At 47.5% G+C, this 19,622-nt stretch overlaps 1 protein-coding gene across 4 annotated transcripts in view; it reads right to left on the reverse strand.

Annotated features, from left to right (window-relative positions):
• Positions 1-19,622, reverse strand: part of FHOD3 (formin homology 2 domain containing 3) — a 530,296-nt gene that overhangs the window by 46,087 nt on the left and 464,587 nt on the right. For all 4 annotated transcript variants that reach the window (XM_052660257.1, XM_052660258.1, XM_052660256.1 and 1 more), the window contains one exon: positions 8,408-8,566. In XM_052660257.1, the coding sequence (XP_052516217.1) occupies positions 8,408-8,566 (159 nt within the window). The remainder of the gene's footprint in view (positions 1-8,407; positions 8,567-19,622) is intronic.

Consider the following 19,622-nt stretch of genomic DNA (forward strand, 5'->3'; position numbering starts at 1 on the left):
AATAAAGGTAACACTACAAAACTTTTTGAAGGAAACACAGGAAAAAATCTTTGTGATCCAGGTTACACAGTGAACTCCAAGACATGATAACAAAAAAGAATAGGTTAATAAATTAACATTGATTCAAATTAAACAATTTTTCTCTGTGAAAGACACTGTGAAGAGAATGAAAAGACAAGTTACAGTTTCTCAAAAGATTAAACACAGAGTTATAATATGTCCCAGCAATTCCATTTGCATTTACCCTGGAAAAATCAAAACTTATGTTCACACTAAAACTTGTATTTGAGTATTTGTAGTAGCTTTATTCTTAACTGCTAAGAACTGGATGAGCTAAATACTCTTCAATAGGCAAATGGATGAAGAGTCAGTGGTACATCCCTACAATGCAATGATACTCAGCAACAAAAAGGAATCAACTGTAGATACAAACTGCAACTTGGATGAATCACAAAGGCATGATCATGCTGAGTGGAAGAAGTCATTCTCAAAAGGTTACTCACTATAAGACTCCATGTATGTAACATTCTTGAAAATACAAAACCACAGTGATGAGTATAGATTCTTGGTTACCAGGGGCTAGGTGGGTAAAGGGTGTGACTAGAAAGAGATCACACAAAAGCTTTTTCAGCAGATGGGACTATTTTGAATCTTGACTCTAGTGGTCACTGCAGGAATTTATATGTTTTAAACTGGGCTTCCCTGGTGGCTCAGAGGGTAAAGAATCTGCCTGCAATGCAGAAGACCTGGGTTCAATCCCTGGGTTGGGAAGATTCCCCTGGAGAAGGAAATAGCTACCCACTCCAGTATTCTTGCCTGGAAAATCTCAGGGACAGAGAGGCGGGGTGGACTACAGTCACTGGGGATGCAAAGAGTTGGACAAGAGACTAGGCACTGAGACTCCCCTAGACTAGATCTGGACTCCCCCAAAGTCAATTTTCAGCTCAGTTCAGTTCAGTCACTCAGTCGTGTCCAATTCTTTGAGATCCTATGGACTGCAGCACACCAGGCCTGCCTGTCCATCACCAACTCCCGGAGTTTACCAAACTCATGTCCATTGAGTCGGTGACGCAATCCAACCATCTCATCCTCTGTCGGCCCCTTCTCCTGCCTTCAATCTTTCCCAGCATCAGGGGCTTTTCAAATGAGTCAGCTGTTCACATCAGGTGGCCAAAGTATTGGAGTTTAAGCTTCAGCATCAGTCCTTCCAATGAATATTCAGGACTGATCTCCTTTAGGATGGACTGGTTGGATCTCCTTGCAGTCCAAGAGACTCTCAAGAGTCTTCTCCAACACCACAGTTCAAAAGCAGCATTTGTTCGGCACTCAGCTTTCCTTACAGTCCAACTCTACATGACTACTGGAAAAACCATAGCCTTGACTAGACGGACCTTTGTTGACAAAGTAATGTCTCTGCTTTTTAATATGCTGTCTAGGTTGGTCATAACTTTTCTTCCAAGGAGCAAGTGTCTTTTAATTTCATGGCTGCAGTCACCATCTGCAGTGATTTTGGAGTCCAAGAAAATAAAGCCTCTCACTGTTTCCACTATTTCCCCATCTATTTGCCATGAAGTGATGGGACCAGATGCCATGATCTTAGTTTTTTGAATGTTGAGTTTTAAGCCAATGTTTTCACTCTCCTCTTCAACTTTCATCAAGAGGCTCTTTAGTTCTTCTTTACTTTCTGCCATAAGGGTGGTTTGTCATCTGCATATCTGAGGTTATTGATATTTCTCCTGGCAATCTTGATTCCAGCAGGTGCTTCATCCAGCCGGGCATTTCTCATGATGTACTCTGCATATAAGTTAAATAAGCAGGGTGACAATATACAGCCTTGATGTACTCCTTTGCCAATTTGGAACCAGTCTGTTGTTCCGTGTCCAGTTCTAACTTGCTTCCTGACCTGCATATAGATTTGTCAGGAGCCAGGTCAGGTGGTCTGGTATTCCCATTTCTTTCAGAATTTTCCACAGTTTGTTGTGATCCACACAAAGGTAATTTTACTCCGTATTAATTCAAAAACTTAAAAGTAACAACATAAAAGACTGGAGACGACATCATAATCAGCAAACATGCAGATATTTACACAATCATGCCTCAGGATGCATCTAGGTGGAACAGTAGTTGTCCTGGGCTCATGAATGTAATCAGAGAGGGTGGCCTAGGGAGGTTAGCAGAAGCCAGTGACACCAAACTGTATTGAAGACGTGTTTGGGATGGGGTCAGAGTGAGGTCACAGGTGGTGAGCTCTATATACTTCTTTTTCCAACATCCTCTCTATCATGCCCCAAACACAGATTAAGTGGGTGGAATGGAGCACTGGGGAGATGCTCAGCCCATTGCCGACCCACAGGCTGATGCTATTGATCCCACCTGCCAACACAGAAGACACTTCAAAAAGACCAAAAGAACCCAAGCAGATGTCACTTATTTCAAAACACCTAGCATTTAAACTAGCTTTCAAAAGGAAAACTCAATGAAGAATTTGTATTTTAATTTTCTTAATGTTCAAATTGTTTTAAGCATGTACAAGGATTCCAAAACACAAAGTTGTCAACACTTTTCCCCTTCTTCAGAAGGCATTTTCATGTGATGATTTTTGTTGCCTTTTTCCTTTGGGAAAGTAATCAAACAATCTTACTTTTTGTTTTTCACTTCTCTGACTAATTTAAACCATTTGTTCACTGTTGAAGATTTATGAGGTTGCCATCTGCCAGTTAATTTTACTTTTTTTTGCATATCACTGACAATAAAAATAGTCATAAGACAGGGGGACAGCAGGTCAAAGCTACCTTGTACAAGGTGACACCCCCATTTTTCCATGAGCAGATGATAGTGGAATAAGCATCCCTTTAATCTGCTCTTTACCATGTCAGTAGATTTACTGATGACCCTGTGATGATCATCTGGTTTCACAAGCAGAAAAACATCAAACAAGACCATGACATAATAATCTCAGTGGTTTTTTGCTTTCTCCCAGACAGTGTTTCTCTAGCACTGCTTTAAGTATGCTTGCCTTTGTATCGGAAAATCTTATTTCAGAGGAAAATGCCTAAGTCTTATTTTTTATGGACCCAAATATTCTGGGGTTTGGCCATTTCATTCACCTGCAGATGAGACCATAATAAGTAATCATCGTGCCTCGTGAATTCTGAATAGAACCCTGGCTATGACTCTGGATAAGTATCTAACAGCAAAAAGTTGGAGCTGTTATGGCCGAGGCTGGATGGTTTGCAACCTGCCATCCCATGAGATAATGGCTTTCCATCATGCACAGAGTCTCATAGAGAATTTAAAAAAAAAAAAAAAAACAACTTTGCAAGGTTAAAGGTTAACTTCTCAAGGTTCTCTTTCGATGGTATCTTCTTTCATTCTTGTGACCACTTGGTGAGGCAGGTAAGGCCGAATTACGCAGCAAATTTGAAGATGAAGATGTGGTGCCTGAAGTCAAGCTGGATCAACCGAAGCAGAGCTGGAGACCCACCCAGGGGCTCCTCCTACTTTCCAGCACCACCTCCACAGGACACTCTGGTTCCTGGGCCTGCAGACCCCACTGACTGGCTCCTGCACTCAGGTCCAACTGTGTGCTGCCAGCTCTCACTCAGGACCCACAGACAGGGTCCCCCACCACAACGCCTTGAAAAGATGCTGCAGTTTTGTACAGGCAGCCAAAGGGAATGTCTGTTTCTAGGATGCTGAATGTCTGTTTCTAGCCAAGCAGTGTCAAGCTAAATGTCGTTTGGGACCATTCAATTGTGTTAACCCTCTGAGTGGAAACAGATGCTACAAAAATGAGAAAAGCAAGGAAAAAAAGAAAGTCTTGTCCAACTCTTCGTGACCCCATGGACTGCAGCACACCAGGCTTCCATATCCATCACCAACTCCTGAAGCTTACTCAAACTCATGACCATTGAGTCAGTGATGCCATCTAACCATCTCATCCTCTGTCATCCCCTTCTCCTCCTGCCTTCAATCTTTCCCAACATCAGGGGCTTTTCAAATGAGTCAGTTCTTTGCATCAGGTGGCCAAAGTATTGGAGCTTCAGCTTCAGCATCAGTCCTTCCAATGAATACTCAGGACTCATTTCCTTTAGGATGGATCTCCTTGCAGTCCAAGGAACTCTCAAGAGTCTTCTCCAACATCACAATTCAAAAGCATCAGTTCTTTGGTACTCATCTTTCTTTATGGTCCAACTCTCACATCCATTCATGACTACTGGAAAAACGATAGCTTTGACTAGATGGACCTTTGTTGGCAAAGTATGATACCTCAGGGACATTTTACATGGGAAAATATCATTAATGCAACTTAGGGATGGGCCCCAATCGTATTCTAAAATCTAATACTCTTATGAAGAATGACTTTCTTAATGAAGTTAGTTAATTACTCCTGTGGGTTTTCATGATGAGTCAGATACACAACATGGAGCTGCCAAGCAGGATGTCAGTGAATACATCCTAATCATGTCCGGGTACACAGAGGCTTCATGCAGCCCCATTAGGCCATGGTGCCATGCTACAGAGCAGATGGTTTAGCAAAAGGCCATGGGTATAAGCTGGAAATCATATTAGTAAAGATCTGTAAGGACATGACTGTCATCTCTTCTCAGCCCTGATGTAACTTCTGAACAACAAGGCTAGACAATAAGCTCTGGGAGACTGACTCTGCACAGGATGGACATCATCTCTGCTCCCGAGGGCCCCTAGATCGGTGGTCTCAGGCAGCAGGTAACAACTGGGAGAGCCTGGGTTACAGGTTCCCCATGAGGACTGGTTTCTGCTGGGCTCTTCTCAGCTATAACCGACAAGCATTGCAAATACACACACTCTGTGCATTCACTCAGGCAGCTTCAGAGAAGCGGTTCTCAGTCAGGGTGATTCTGCCCCATGGTATGTTGACACCATCTAGGAGACATTCTGGGTTGTCACCACTGGGGCAGTGCTACTGGCATCCTGTGGACAGAGGTCAGGGATCTGTGAACACCCTACAAAGCACAGAGCAGCCCCTACAATGAAGAACTGTCCAGCACAGAATGGCAACAGAGCCATAGCCGAGAAACCCTGTTCCAGTGAAAAGTGTGACAAAAATGTGTAACTCCATGTTAATGACTATATATGATCTACTAAAAAGCAGAGGTATTACTTTGCCAACAAAGGTCCATCTAGTCAAAGCTATGGTTTTTCCAGTCATCATGTATGGATGTGAGAGTTGGACTATAAAGAAAGCTGAGTGCCGAACAAATGCTGCTTTTGAACTGTGGTGTTGGAGAGTCCCTTGGACTGCAAGAAGATCCAACCAGTCCATCCTAAAGGAGATCAGTCCTGAATATTCACTGGAAGGACTGATGCTGAAGCTGAAACTCCAAAACTTTGGCCACCTGATGTGAAGAACTGACTCATTTGAAAAGCCCCTGATGCTGGGAAAGATTGAAGGCAGGTGGAGAAGGGGATGACAAAGGATGAGATGGTTGGATGGCATCACCGACTCAATGGACATGAGTTTGAGTAAACTCCGGGAGTTGGTGATGGACAGGGAGGCCTGGTGTGCTGCAGTCCATAGGGTCACAAATAGTCGGACATGACTGAGCGACTGAACTGAACTGAACTGATGATCTACCGAGGCCTCACGACACAGCAAAGTCTCAGGAAGGGTTAGGCAGTGTGTTCCACAGCCGTATTTGTTTGCTGTACGTCATATCAGACGGAGGATAACGGTAGGCAGCACTGTGATGCAGATTGCAATGTCCCATGTGTCTCCTCACTCCCCTTTCGGATTCCCTCTTGTTCTTCTCTGTGGGTGAGTCCAGACCCAGAGAGCCCACCTGGGCTGGCCACCCCCAGAACTGGCCCGTGGTTTGCACTTCAGACTCAGGCTCTAGAAACCACATTTCAGTTAGACCTCTTGCTGGCTTGTGAACTTGGGCACAGACAGACTAACTTTGGGATGCACCCTCTTCAACTTTAAGATGAGGAACGTAACAGGATGCACCTCGTAAGGTTCTGATGAGCCTCTGTGAGCAGCCCTGCTTGGCGTCTGGCCCAGAGGAGGAAACCCGTGAAAGTCTAGTTTATTAATGTGCTGCTGCTCCTCTATTTGTCATCATTACTTTTCCATAATCATTCCTTCCTGGCGCAAAAAGGTGCTCAGCTGGAAACCAGTCAGAAAAGGAAAAAGTCATCTGATTCATTCTAAAGTCTGAGTAACCTATTGTATCTGAAACTTCCCCTACCCGGGGAGACTGACATTTTGGGACAGAACAAAGGCAAAACCAAAGGAATCTGTCTCTTTTGATGGACTTTCAAGTTCTCATGGCAAGAAGGGGAAATATTTTTAAAAAGGGAAGTTGTCATTTTTTCCTCAATCAAGCTGCCTCTGGCTGCATTTGAAGCCTCTCTATGTATGAATCTGAAGCTTCTGCAATCTTTCAAAGATCTTGTGGAGTAAACAGGATGGCCAATCACGCACTAGCACCTACACGTCACCTGCTTGTGTGAGAGACACTTTGCACTTGATTTGAGCCAACTGGCAGCCCCCACCTGCCCGATGGACATGAATGCTCTTCTCCCTTGTTGCTCTGGGGGCCCCAGGGTGAAGCTGCCCCATACTGAGGCCAGGCCTGCCCCCTCCTTTCCCACTGCCTGGCAGCTGCCTCAGTGTCCCCCTCTGTATTTGCCTGCTGTCTCCTTTGGGCCCCCTCTCCCATCTGACACGTGCCCTCACTCCCTGCCTGTGCTGCCTGGCCTGACTCCAGGGCTCCAGCCCTACTCTCTCTCCAGCCAGCAGCCAGGGCACGTCCCTCGTCATACCTGCTCCTGGCACAGGCCATGTGGGTGCTTCCAGAGGCAGAGCTGTTCAGGCCTTGTGCTCATTTCCCAGGTTTGCTATAACCAAGCATCGCAAACTCGGGGGTTTCAAACCAGGGGAATGTGTTCCCTCACAGCCCGAGAGACTAGAAGTCTAACATCAAGGTGTCCGCAGGGCAATGCTCTTTCTGAAGACTCAAGGGGAGGATCTTTCCTTTCCTCTTCCTCGCTTCTAGAAGTTGCAGGCACTTCTCGGTGTCCCTTGCCTTGTAAGCACATCCCTCCAGCTTCTGCCTCCATCATTCCACGGTATTCCCCTCTGGGTGTCCTCTGTGTTCACATGGCCTTCCCCTCGCTGTGTCTGTGTCCAAACTTCTCTCTTCTTAGAGGGGCTGTCAGCCAGTGGAGCAGGGCCCACCTTAATCCAGGATGACCTTATCTTAGCTCGATCACGCCTGCAAAGACCCAACTTCCAAATAAAGTCACATTCTAAGGTTCTGGGTAGCATGGATCTTGAAGTCTGTACTCAATCCAGTACAAACCTCTAGGAGCACATCTTCTGTTGTGGAGGCCTCTGCTTTCCAAAGCACAAGGCACACCTGCCCACCTGGGTTCAGGCACCACTTTGCCCCAAGGCCTCCATCACCCCCTCCCACACTCAGGCCTGGGGGTGCATCTGGCACAGCCCCCCAGCCCTTCTTCACTTCCAACTCTCCTGCTAAAGCCCCTCTGCCTCACTGCAGCCAGCCTTCACTGGCTTCCTTCACTCTCGAGTCTTTCAAATGAGACTGGGTATGTGGGAACCTCCAGTACAGAGATGCTTTCAAGGAATCTAGGGCTCCTTGCCAACAGGAGGCGGCGTTGGCTGCCACCAATGTCACGACGCAGTGTCCTGAGATTCCCCACTCTACCCGGTGGGTCCCCAGGCCGGTCACGCCCCTGGAGGCATCTGTGGGCCAAGCCACTGGCTCCACTCACTCTTTCTCCATTATTAGAAGAGGAGATTGAACTTCCCACAAACGGACACCAGCCCACAGTGGAGGGTGCTGGACCCTGGCAGAGCAGGGGGGCTGAAGCTCCAGCTGGGGTGCCCACCAGTCACGCAGTCACAGCCAGGACAGCCAAACACTCTCCACTTGTGCCACTCAGACCGACAGATGCTGCGGACCCAGTTGGCTTGGGCTCCCCAGCTGAGCAAATGAAATCCATCTCTACACACCACAACGGGCGCCAAGAGAACAACAGAGCCATTTACACAGAGGTAAGCGTGCACAGACAAGCCTACTTTTAAGACTGTTCACGAAACGTATTTGGTTTGAAAGGATGTGAACGAAGGCATTCCAGTGCCCCGTGTAGGCTGTCAAGTTCTTCCGCGTCGAGGCAGGCAGAGTGTGGTCAGAAGGAAGTTGATGAATGAACCTGATCTTCCCAATAAGCAAAGTGGGGTTTCTTCCCACCTCCCCCTCAAGAAGTTAAAAAAAGGATGTGACTATTCAGAGTCTGGCTGAGACAAAACAGTGGCAAGCCACCCTGTGGAGAAAGAAAGTCACATGGGACAGTGATGCAACAGAACATAAATAACACTCTGTCGAGCTCCTCTTACCTCAATCCCTTCTTTGTTTAAGGCATATTCATCAAAATTCAAAATGGCTATCTTAATCGTTCTTGGAGGGGGCAGGACCGTCAGGCCAATGTTAATAGCATTGCTCCTCTTGGAGTCCAGGACAATGATCTCCTGCTTTTTTCCATCTGCAGCCGTTTTCTTGTGATAAAATAAGGAGAATCCAAGATTAATGCCTCATCTTTGGTCCTCTATTAAAAATAAACTCACGACTTATTTAGAGATGAAAACCAATGGCCCTGGTTCAGCTCAGAGAGGGTCTGGCTACTGCTCAGCAGCACGGCGGAGGTCAGGGATTAGCCCCGAGAAGCCGCCAAGAGGGGGGCAGCCATGGAACTTCTCGAGTCAGACACATTACAAAATAAAATTGATTTTCCTTCAATTGGGAAAAAATGTGATATTTTGCAAGGAGGAGAAAAAAAAAAAAAAAAGAAACACCCTGTTTTTTTCCATAGAAGCAGTGGAAACAGGATTCAGACCTTTCAGAGTTCCCTTCCTGCAGGCTGCGAGGTGTCGGAATGTGCCTTGGTTGGCCCTGGAGCGTGTGGTGCATGCCCAGAGATGGAGAAAGCTGGTCCACGCGCCAAGGAGACGGGAGCCAGGGGGGAACCCAGCATCGCTGGCGGGTCAGCCCTCTGCATCTCCGGGGCTCCTCTCGGCATCCTGCCCTGACACCTGAGCACTCTCCTGCCGCATTCACACATCTGGATGCAGCCCACTGGGCGGGTGAAGAGCAGTGAGGGATGGACTGGCAAAGAGGCCAAGGAGGGGGGCCATGCCCCCTGCTGTCCCGGGCATCCTCGGAGCAGCCCCTGTCGCTAGCCTGGGGCTGGCACACGGCCAGAAGCTAGGAAGGGTGTAAGGTGCTGAGCCAGTTCTCACCTCTGCCCAGAGCTATGATGACAAGGTCCCCAACTTTCCCCTTCCACTCTCAGGAAATCAAGGGCAGGTGGAAATGGGGACAGGTGGAAGGAGGCCGGTCAGCAAGCTCCCTGAGCTATGCAGCCTCCCTTGGGGCCACAAGGCCTGGAGGTTGATGATTCTGATTCGTGAAACAAGCCCAGGGCGACGAGGATGGGTGAGACCATGCAGCATGCTGAGGGTGAGCTCACTGTGTGAGGGGCCCAGCTTCGGGGGAACAACTCACCTGGTGATGGAGGGGGTGAGGGTCTGGAGAAGCTGTCACAAGAGCTGGACCCTAAAGACTGTCTGGGACTAGCCTGGGGCTGGGGGAGATGGTGACAGAGAGGAGAGACTATTCCCTGGCCTTTGAATAGTTCCATGGAACTGCCAGGGATGAAGCTGGAGGTTGCCAGGGCCACACCAGGGGACTCCACGAGTCAGCTGCTCAGAACTCCTCTGCAGGCAGGTCCCAGCCAAGCAGCTGACGCCAGTCAGCCTCCTGCACTGAGGCCTCAGCCTCTCCTCTGAAGAAGGGAACCAGGCTGGGCCTGGTACAGCTGAGTGGCTGCTGTGGCACTAGAGGCTGGGAGCTGGCAAGGAGAAAGTGGCTGTGGCCCCTTAAGTCCTACTGAGCCCTTCCAAACTCAATTGCTAATGTTCTATTTTAGGTCCTTAAATATGCATTTGGGACTAAATTACAATTTCTTCATGAAGAAAATAACTGAAAGCATCCCAGCCATTTGGGTGCCTGGTGGCCAGGAGGAACAACGCCTGTGGGTGTGTCGTCGGCTTAGAACTGTGGGCTCTCAGGACACGTGGCATAAATGCACCCCTACCCTGCAGGGCAAGCTTGTCTTCTATATATTTAAGCCAATAAGCTTATCAGGAGCTCCTGAAATGTAGCTGAAATCTACTTTAAAATATTGTTTGGGGGTTTCCCTGGTGGTCTGGTGGTTAACAGCCCACCTGCCAATGCAGGAGACATGGGTTCGTTCCCTGGTGCAGGAATATCTCACATGCTGCAGAGCAACTAAGCGTGTGAGCCACAGCTACTAAGCCCGCGCTCCAGAGTCTGTAAGTCACAACTACTGAAGCCTGCGCACCTAGAGACCATGCTCTGCAACAAGAGAAGTCACAGCAATGAGAAGCCCACACACGGCAACTAGACAGTGGCCTCCGCTCAAAGCAACCAGAGAAGAGCCTGTGCAGCAACAAAGACCCAGCACAGCCAAAAGTAAAGAAATAAAAATAAAATTATTAAAAAATATGTTACATTGTTGGAATGCTAAGAAGGCATGAGAAAAGGTTTGACAAAATGCTGAAGGGAATGAAGAGGGACGTGATGACCTGTGTGCCCACCTTGGGGCAGCAGGGTGCCCACTCCTCCAGGCACTGCTGGGGGCCTGCCCAGCATTGAGTGAGTCCCTCTTCCCTGCTCACCAATAGGGCCTGGATTTCTTTCAGGCTGGTAATATGTTAGTGAAATCAATCACCTCCCTGGACCCTTTGCAGCTAAAGCTGGCCGTTTGGGTTTCTGTTTTCCTGCTTCGAAAGGGCTGGACCCGTGAGCCATGCCTTTTGCCCTTCCTCCATCTTCCTGCCTACAATGTGGACATGAGGCCTGGAGGGGCAGCATCTCATGAGCGTAAGGAATGAGGCCTCATGGGTGGCGGCATGGAAGACAGAAGCCTGGGACCTGGCACGGGAGAGGCACCGACCCAGAGCCAGACTCCAGCATAGGAGGCACTGACAGAAAGGCAAGGACTCCCCGGGAATCATTAGCCCCTAGACCCCCACCCATAGAGTTCCTGGGAGCCTGCAGAGATGCCTGAGCAGGCCCAGCCCCACTGCTGCGTTGTGCAAATGAGAGCGAGATGCCCACCCTGAGGGAGACACAGCCCCATGGCTCAGATTTCAGCCTGCCCCCCTCAGCCAGGGTCCACCTACAGCAAGCACTCAGGACAGTCCCAGGGGGTGGCTCTGAGCCTGACATGTCCTTTTCCTCGTTCTCAGCAGAACTCAGTTCACATCAGTGGACACCCTCTGCTCTCATAAATCAAGACAAAGCCAGCCTCTGGGCATCCTGAGATAATGGGGAAGCTGTTTCTACAGATGACAGGTTTTCAGAGCACGTCCACCCACTTCGAGAAGGAAGGAATAAGAATTAGTCATATCTGAACTATTAACTCTCTGGATTTTATCCAAGAGGTATTTTAAATGCTCTTCTTCATAACTGAAACAGAGTGTGCTGGATGCCACTGACCCCTCAAGTGCCTTGGCAGCCACTCTGCCCGAGATGAGGGTGAGTCACGTGGGCTTGCCCAACTGTCTCCTCCCCTCACAACAACCCACAGCGGCATCTGCAAGGACAAGCCAAATGCTCTGTGCCCGGGAGCACAAGCTGGTGTCCAGGGATTCCATTATCAATTCTGATCCATTTCAATCCTCCAAGCTCCAGATCAGCGAGAGTGACCTACACTATGTCCTTCACCTGGTCCTGTGTCTGAGTGACTGTCAGCCATCCTCTTCCACAAAGTCTCTCGTGTCCTGCCCTTCACTTCTCCACCGCCACCCCAAGCCCGACCCCTGGAGCCAGGAGCAATACAGGCCCTACTCGAAGGAAGTGACACAATTTTATTGAGAGTAATAAAAGAAGATGTGGGCAAACGAGAAACATCGTGTTCCTGAATAGGAAGTCTCCAGTGTTAAAAGGATGTTCATTATCTTGCCTCATAAAATTTATACACAAATAACATATTTATTATGTATGCAGGTAAAGAACCACCTGTAATGCAGGAGACCTGGGTTCGATCCCTGGGTTGGGAGATCCCCTGGAGAAGGGCATGGCGACCCACTCCAGTATTCTGGCCTGGAGAATCCCCATGAACAGAGGAGCTCACGGGCTATAGTCCGTGAAGTCACAAAGAGTCGGACATGACTGAGCGGCTAAGCGCAACACACAGCATATATTTAAAGTGATTCTAATCAAATTCCAAGAAGATATTTTTGGAATTTTAAAACACTCTAAAGTTACTATGAAAGAGTATATGCGTAAAAAGATTCATAAGTAGAAATAATACAATATCTACCCAATCAGCCATAAAAACTTACTATAAAACTGATATAATTAATGTGTGGCATTGGCACTAAACAGCTATACTGATAATACAGACTAGAATAACAGAACAGAGAAAGCTGTCTACACAATGATCCAGGGCATTCCAACAAGACAGCAAAACCGTGAGTCACAATCCATTATGAAAGCCTGATTCTAATATGGAACCAAAGTTACTTTAAGTAAAAACAACCAGTACGGTAGATTAACATCACAACAGACTGGATTGACTGAGATCTTTCTTCTTAAAAACAAAACAAAACAAGAAACAGCAGAAAGCAAGAACACAGGCTTGTGTGGGAATGGCCAAGGGTCATCATGGTGGGGTTATGCCACACCTCATGAGACCCCATTATCAGTGATGATCCATGACAAAGCCTGAGCAAAGGCAGGAGAAGAGGCTGAAAAGCAAACTCAGTCCCTCAACTGTCTCTTGTTGGTTGGCAGGGTATCTTCCCTTATTTATTATATTTTTTGCCTTTCTTTCAACTGTAGATCTCATTTCCTTAAATGGTATTTCCTTAAATGGTATTTCCTGAGTGCTTATTAGGTGGCTACTTGAGTGGGGACATTTTTCATGGAGACCAACAAAAAATGTAGGGGGCCAGGATGCCACCGACAGCAATGATCAATCCTGGGGCAACAGGAAATAAGGGTATCTCCCTCAGTTCTTTGATAGAAGGTCAATCAGCCAAACCTGTGCCCTCAGGGCTCAAGAACTCACAGGGAGAAAAGGATGTTGACGGAGCAGCTATTCATCAGGTACCAGGTGCAGGATGCTGGACTTGGGGATGCTGAACATGAAAACTGGAATAACTGTCTCTGGGGCGAGATAGCTGCCCAGCTAGAGTTGTGCAAGATGGAGTGGGGAAACCAGGGTGGGCACGTCTCTGGACATGCAGCCGACCCCCGTACTTCTAGAAGCGCTCAAGGTAAAAGCGGAACTTGCTTCTTGAAGGGCCAGGGGGCACTCTGGGAGGAGGTCAGGCTCTGATTTGCTCCCAGAAAGCCTAGTGAAGCTGAACTTCTGAGCCGAATGAGGTGGCGACACCCAGAGCCTCCTTCAAAGCAGCAACTCTCAGGGAGCCTCCAACATGCCAAGAGTTGCCCTCCCAGAAATACTGTCTCTGGAGAAATGCTTCAGGCTTGGATGGAATGTAGGGTTTTGTTTGTTCTTGACTTGGCCAAGAGGACTGCAGGGAGGGAGGAGAGGATGTAACAGCCAAAACGGAGAGAAACGGAGGTCGGAAAGAGATACTGTCAAAGCTAGCAGAGACCTCTTAGAAGGGCTGGGAAGGAGGTTACTGAGGCAATTCAGCTCCTTTCCCCCAAACTGTCCAAGAGGGCGAAGAGTCCAGTTTCAGGAAGCAGAAGTGAGCCCCTCCAAGAGGATGCTTCAAACAGGCAGCACCCAAGGCCACAAGAGTCACAGAATTTCTGAGAAGCACAGAGGGGATTCTCCATTTAAGCACTGATTGCTAACTGCCAGGGCTTAGGGGTGAGGGCTGGGACTTCTCTCTGCAGGCCTGGTGGAACCCAGATTCACTTGGTGGTCAGCTCCCTGGGTTGGAGTGGGCCTTCTAGAACCAAGCAAGTCCAAGAGGTTGGGCCCTGAAAACTCAGCCACTCCAAGGGGCAGAAAGTCACCTACAACAAGAAGATTTTCTAGAACAGTTAAACCAGATATTCAGGTCCACTCAGCGGGACTGTGGGGCTACACCAATCCTGATGCTGGGATGGATGACCAGAGGCCTCAAAGAGAGGAGACAAGTATGTCAGGTTTTTGGATACAACAAAGTATTGCTTCCAAGAACAAGTCTTTCAGAATTTCTAAGTAAAGTGACAAACTTGATTCTGAATGGTTATGGGGGTAGGTGACCACCATGTGTGACCACAACATGATTTTGTTCAATATCCTGAGGATAAGACCATCACTTCCCCTCATAATCATTCGGATTTGGAAAAGGAAAGGGTGAGCATTCAGGCAGCAGTTAGGAAAAGGTGGAAAGGAAGACTTTAATGCTAAATAGTAGTCCTTAAACTTAGAGGCTAATTTAAAATCTCACACTAGAATCTCAGGAAAGTCACGTGAGGCAAAGTATAAGAAAATCAATAGCATAAAAAATGAAGACCTGTCAGCACAGCACAAAAGTACATTCTCCCCTGTTGCCCTGGGTCTACTCAACAACCCCAGGAGGTCAGGCCTACAGGCTCAGGCCTGGCTTCTCCACCACACCCCACCCATAATTAAAAACAGGCTCAGAGAAGTCTACTGACTTGCTCTAAGTCACACAGAGGTAGAGTCCAGACCAAATGAAATTTGAAATTGCAGTAGCAAAGCACAAGGACCATTGAGGAGAAAGAGAGAGTCTTTTTCAAAAAATGGCAAGCTTTCAAAAATCCCCAAGGGAAGAGAAGGAAGAAGTGTCCAGAGCGTGAACTTGAAAGGAGCCAAAACAAAATGGAATCTGGGGATCACAGGAGCCCTGAAGGGTAACGGAAAAATATCCAGAGCAGCAAATCACTCAGGTGAGTCAGCTGGGGTCTGACCCATTCCCACCCTGGTGACCTGGGCAAGTCACTGCCCCACTCTGTACCTCCTGTTCTTTTTGGGACCCAATCTCCCAGGGTTTGTTAGGAGGATGAAATAAGACAATGGATGTAAATCAGTGAGAGAAACGCTCAGCCTCTGGTAAGCATGACAGAAGTGTCTGCTAGGGCTATTAGAATAGTATTACTGAGACTTCCCTGGTGGTGCAGTGCAAAAGAATCTGCCTGCCTGCCAATGCAGGGGACATGGGTTCAGTCCCTGGTCTGGGAAGATCCTGCATACCGCTGAATAACTAAGCTTGTGAGCCACAGTTACTGAAGCCCTGAAGCCTGTGCTGCACAAGAGAAGTCAGGCAACAAAGAGAGGACCCTACTCACCGCGACTAGCAAAAGCCCGAGCAAAGCAATGCAGACCCAGCATGGCCATAAACAAATGAATAATTAAAAAAAAGAATAGTATTATTGGTACGGATACATGTAAAGTACTTAGGCCAATACCTGGAAAATAGTGTTTTAGTTTCTTTCACTATTGGCTCTTTTTTTAAAAATCATTTTTAACCTAATGATATTATATTTTAAAAATATACTGTTTATCAATGCATATTTTTCATAACTAACACATGTACTACATTTACTGACGACAGGCACCTAGGTACATGGGAGCGTCAGATCAGAGCAGTGTCCCCACCCCAACAGTGATAGCTCCAGGGGGCAGTGGAGGGACTTGGTTCTCAATTTAGCCTCCAGGGCTGCTTCCCAACATGGGCAACTCCCTCGGAGCTTCCTGAAATGAACTCGTGGATGCTCATGAGAGTCTGCACGGACCCCCAGGAATATGGAGCCCCCGAGTGGGAAGCAGACCTAGTAGTGAGTTATCTGGAGTGGTTCTGAAGGTCTCCTTGCAGAGGAGATGGTAGCAAAGGTCCTGCTTTCTGTTTTCAAGGAGGAGAATATTAAGGTTGCTTCCACATCCTAAATTCCCTCTGAGGCCAAAGACTGGACTCCAGGACTAATGGAAAGGGGCATTCTGGAGAAGAGAACAGGACAGTCTCCTTCTGGGCCAGGAGACTTGGCTGCCTCCTTGGCTGAGGGCAGAATGGGCAAACGTTAATTTACCACCTCCGACTGGGAGAAACTCAACATCATTTATCTAAGGAGGAAACATGTCTGATCAACCTACTGGCGTTTTCTGCAGGAAAACCAGGAAATGTAATTTATTTAGGCCAGTGCTTTACAATTTTGGGGATACAAGGGGGCACTTTTAAAGAACAGTGATGCCTGGGTTCCATCTCAGAGGTCCTGACCTCCTTGATTAGGAGTGGGCACAGGGGCACAGAGGTCTAAAAGATGTGAGTGTGACCAGTCACCAACTTAGACTTGCAAAAAGTCTTAAGGCTTGAGACGGGATTGTTGGGTGAGTAAAAAGTTGTTCTTTCAGAAAGAATACAATTTAAAAATAGGCAATGAAAGGCAGGGATCAGAGAACATTTCTTAGGATATAAAATCAGGGTTCCCCCCGCTCCCCCATCCCTGCCATTCAAAGATGCAGCAAGGTCTGATCTTGCCACTTTCATGAATGATGTGGGATAATGTCCCCACAGCTAGAGATGATGCAGGAAGTTTTCACTGATGCTAAAAGGAGTCTGAGATGCCCAACAGATGTCAGGGTCATCCCAGCCCTGGGAGCTGAGCTGTCAGTGACTGAGAAAGCATCCTTCCACACTTGGGGGTTAATGAGCTCCGTGAAGCTCTGGCGTTGAGCACAGTGGGCTCCCAAAGACAAGGCACACGTTGTGCCACTGCTAACCCCATGCAACCAGATCATGGGTGTGGTACTTGGAAATAAACACAAAACCCTGCTCCATCTCTGCGCACAGCCGCGGGGCTTCTGCCGTGGCATGCCATGATAAAGACGGCTAAGGTCCAGAGTAGGGCCACCGTGAAGGCACAAACTTCCACGTAGCGGGAGAGAATGAAGCAAGCAGAGTAGGGAGGAGAGCTTGGGCAAAGATTCTGGAGGCCCGCAGTCCAGGCAGGTGGACAGGGCTTGCCTTCCAAAGTTTTTTGATATGCTGCCACGGAGGATCACTGCTTTGAGTTTTTAAAGAGCAATTTTACTAGCAGTAAAGGATGCGGTTTTAAAAAGTGGATATTCAGCACACAGAACTTATCATCCCAGAGGGTGCAGTGACTGAAAATAGAAACTGGGATAAGGACATGATTTATTAAGAGAACTCAGAGTCTTGGAGAATACTGCTAAGTTTGAGAGTATTTCCATGAAAGGCGACCGACCTCTCAAAATGCTTGTCAGCATCACTGTCACAAACCCCAGGGCTGGCTCAGCGAGGCACGAGTTCTAGAAATGGGAAATCATTCCTCCTCACTCCCTGCTAGCTGCCGAAAGGGTGACGCCACAGGATATTTTCAAAACTGTCCGTTGAAAAAGAAAAGTGTCCACGATAGTGATGCCACAATACAGATATCATAACGATGTGACAGCTATGAGATTTTCACAAGTTCTGTAATGAGGGAGGTATACATCAGAAAGCACGAAGGCAAAAGGCAGAACAACAACAAAAAAGCCATGAAAGGGAGTATGAAAGTGAACATCACTCAATCGCGTCCGACTCTTGGAGATCCATCCCACGGACTACGTAGTCCATGGAGTTCTCCAGGCCAGAATACTGGAGTGGGTAGCCGTTCCCTTTTCCAGGAGATCTTTCCAACCCAGGGATCGAATCCAGGTCTCCTGCATTGCAGGCAGATTCTTTACCAGCTAAGCCACCAGGGAAGACCAAGAGCGGTAGCCTTCCCTTCTCCAGGGGATCTTCCCGACCCAGGAATCAAACTGGGGTCTCTTGCATCGCAGGCAGATTCTTTACCAACTGAGCTAACAGGGAAGCCTAAATAAAAGCTGAAAAACCTTCAGTTAGGAATAACATTTCTGTGGAACTGGCCAGGACAGGCTTGCTTATTGGTAAAATTAGAAAAAAAAAAAAAAAAAGTTAATTTCCCATATTGGCTCTTTACAGCAGAGGCCAACCATCAAACAGTTACATTTCCAATGTTACTGTAGTTGATCCAGTACCCTAACTGAGAGACTTTTGAGAGGTGAAGAGAGTGCTGTCAGTACTTCCACTGGGACCCCAGCATACATGGGGACCATCCTAGATAAGGATGGTCCCAAAGTTGGGCTTGGAATTTCCAGGCAGAATTCAGGTTTTCTGAGGGTGCTGTTACACAAAATAACATTCCCTTATGATCTGAATTCACATAAAGGGTAGGAAGATTTTCTTCCCTTCTCTGGAGAATAAAACAGAGGTGGGGGAGGGGTGAAGTCAACGTGGAGAATGATGGTGGGAGCAATGCCCCCCTCATTGGTGCTTTATTTTTCACTTTAAATCAATGGTTCATAGCTTTGGTTGAGTCCCGGGGGAGCCTTTCAAAATAACTCAGGCTGGGGCTTACCCCAGACAAAATAAATCATCTCTGAATTTTCTTAAAAAGTCACTACTAGTAGTTTATGAAATGGTTTGAAACTTCAAGGTAAATAAAGTTGAACAAATGTCTCTAAATCCATTCCAGAGGCCCCTCCCCACAGGAAAGCAATGAACTCAGGTGAGTAAGACAGCCATGAGTCCCCAAAGGTCAAGCCAGGTCCCTTCTTCCTTCCGGGCCCCTCTTCGGCCCCACATCTTCCATGGTCTGTCTGGATCCGGGGATGTAAAAGCTGCCCTTTGGAAGGAAGAGGGACTTGGCTGCCCTAGATGAGGCATACAGCTTGGAAGGCCACTTCCTGGGGCTTCAACTCTGGGGTCCTTTCAACCGTCTCTTATGCGGAAGGAATGATGCTAAAGCTGAAACTCCAGTACTTTGGCCACCTCATGCGAAGAGTTGACTCATCGGAAAAGACTCTGATGCTGGGAGGGATTGGGGGCAGGAGGAGAAGGGGCCGACAGAGGACGAGATGGCTGGATGGCATCACTGACTCGATGGACGTGAATCTGAGTGAACTCTGGGAGTTGGTGATGGACAGGGAAGCCTGGCGTGCTGCGATTCATGGGGTTGCAAAGAGTCGGACACGACTGAGCAAGTGAACTGAACTGAACTGATGCCATTCTCCACATCTTAGACCAGCAGCAAAAACACAATATGATCAAATGTAATACAAAACTTCTGTCTTTCTCCACAACACATAATTAAAGCTATCTGATTAGAAAGTTATACATATAGTCTCCAGGCAAGAATACTGGAGTGGGTAGCCATTCCCTTCTCCAGGGGATCTTTACCACCCAGGGATCGAATCCACATCTCCTGCACTGCAGGCAGATTTTTTTACTGTCTGAGCCACCAGGGAAGCCCATATGTATATGTAAATATGTACATATACATGTATGTATAAATATGTACATATATATGTATATATGTATATTACCTGCTGAAAGAGAAAAATAGATCCAGTTCTAGAAGCTATTTGGAAAGGAAATCACAAAGCACATCTCTCTGTTCTTATCGTCTCCATGAGGTGGTCACCCCAGCCTTGGATCTGGCACGTGAATCCCTAGGGGATGCCTCAGATGGTCACCACCGTGCCCTGCAACACTGGTCTGGTGTAAATTTTCTGATGGA

The sequence above is a fragment of the Budorcas taxicolor genome, chromosome 22 (assembly GCF_023091745.1).
Source record: "Budorcas taxicolor isolate Tak-1 chromosome 22, Takin1.1, whole genome shotgun sequence".
NCBI classification, from domain to species: domain Eukaryota; kingdom Metazoa; phylum Chordata; class Mammalia; order Artiodactyla; family Bovidae; genus Budorcas; species Budorcas taxicolor.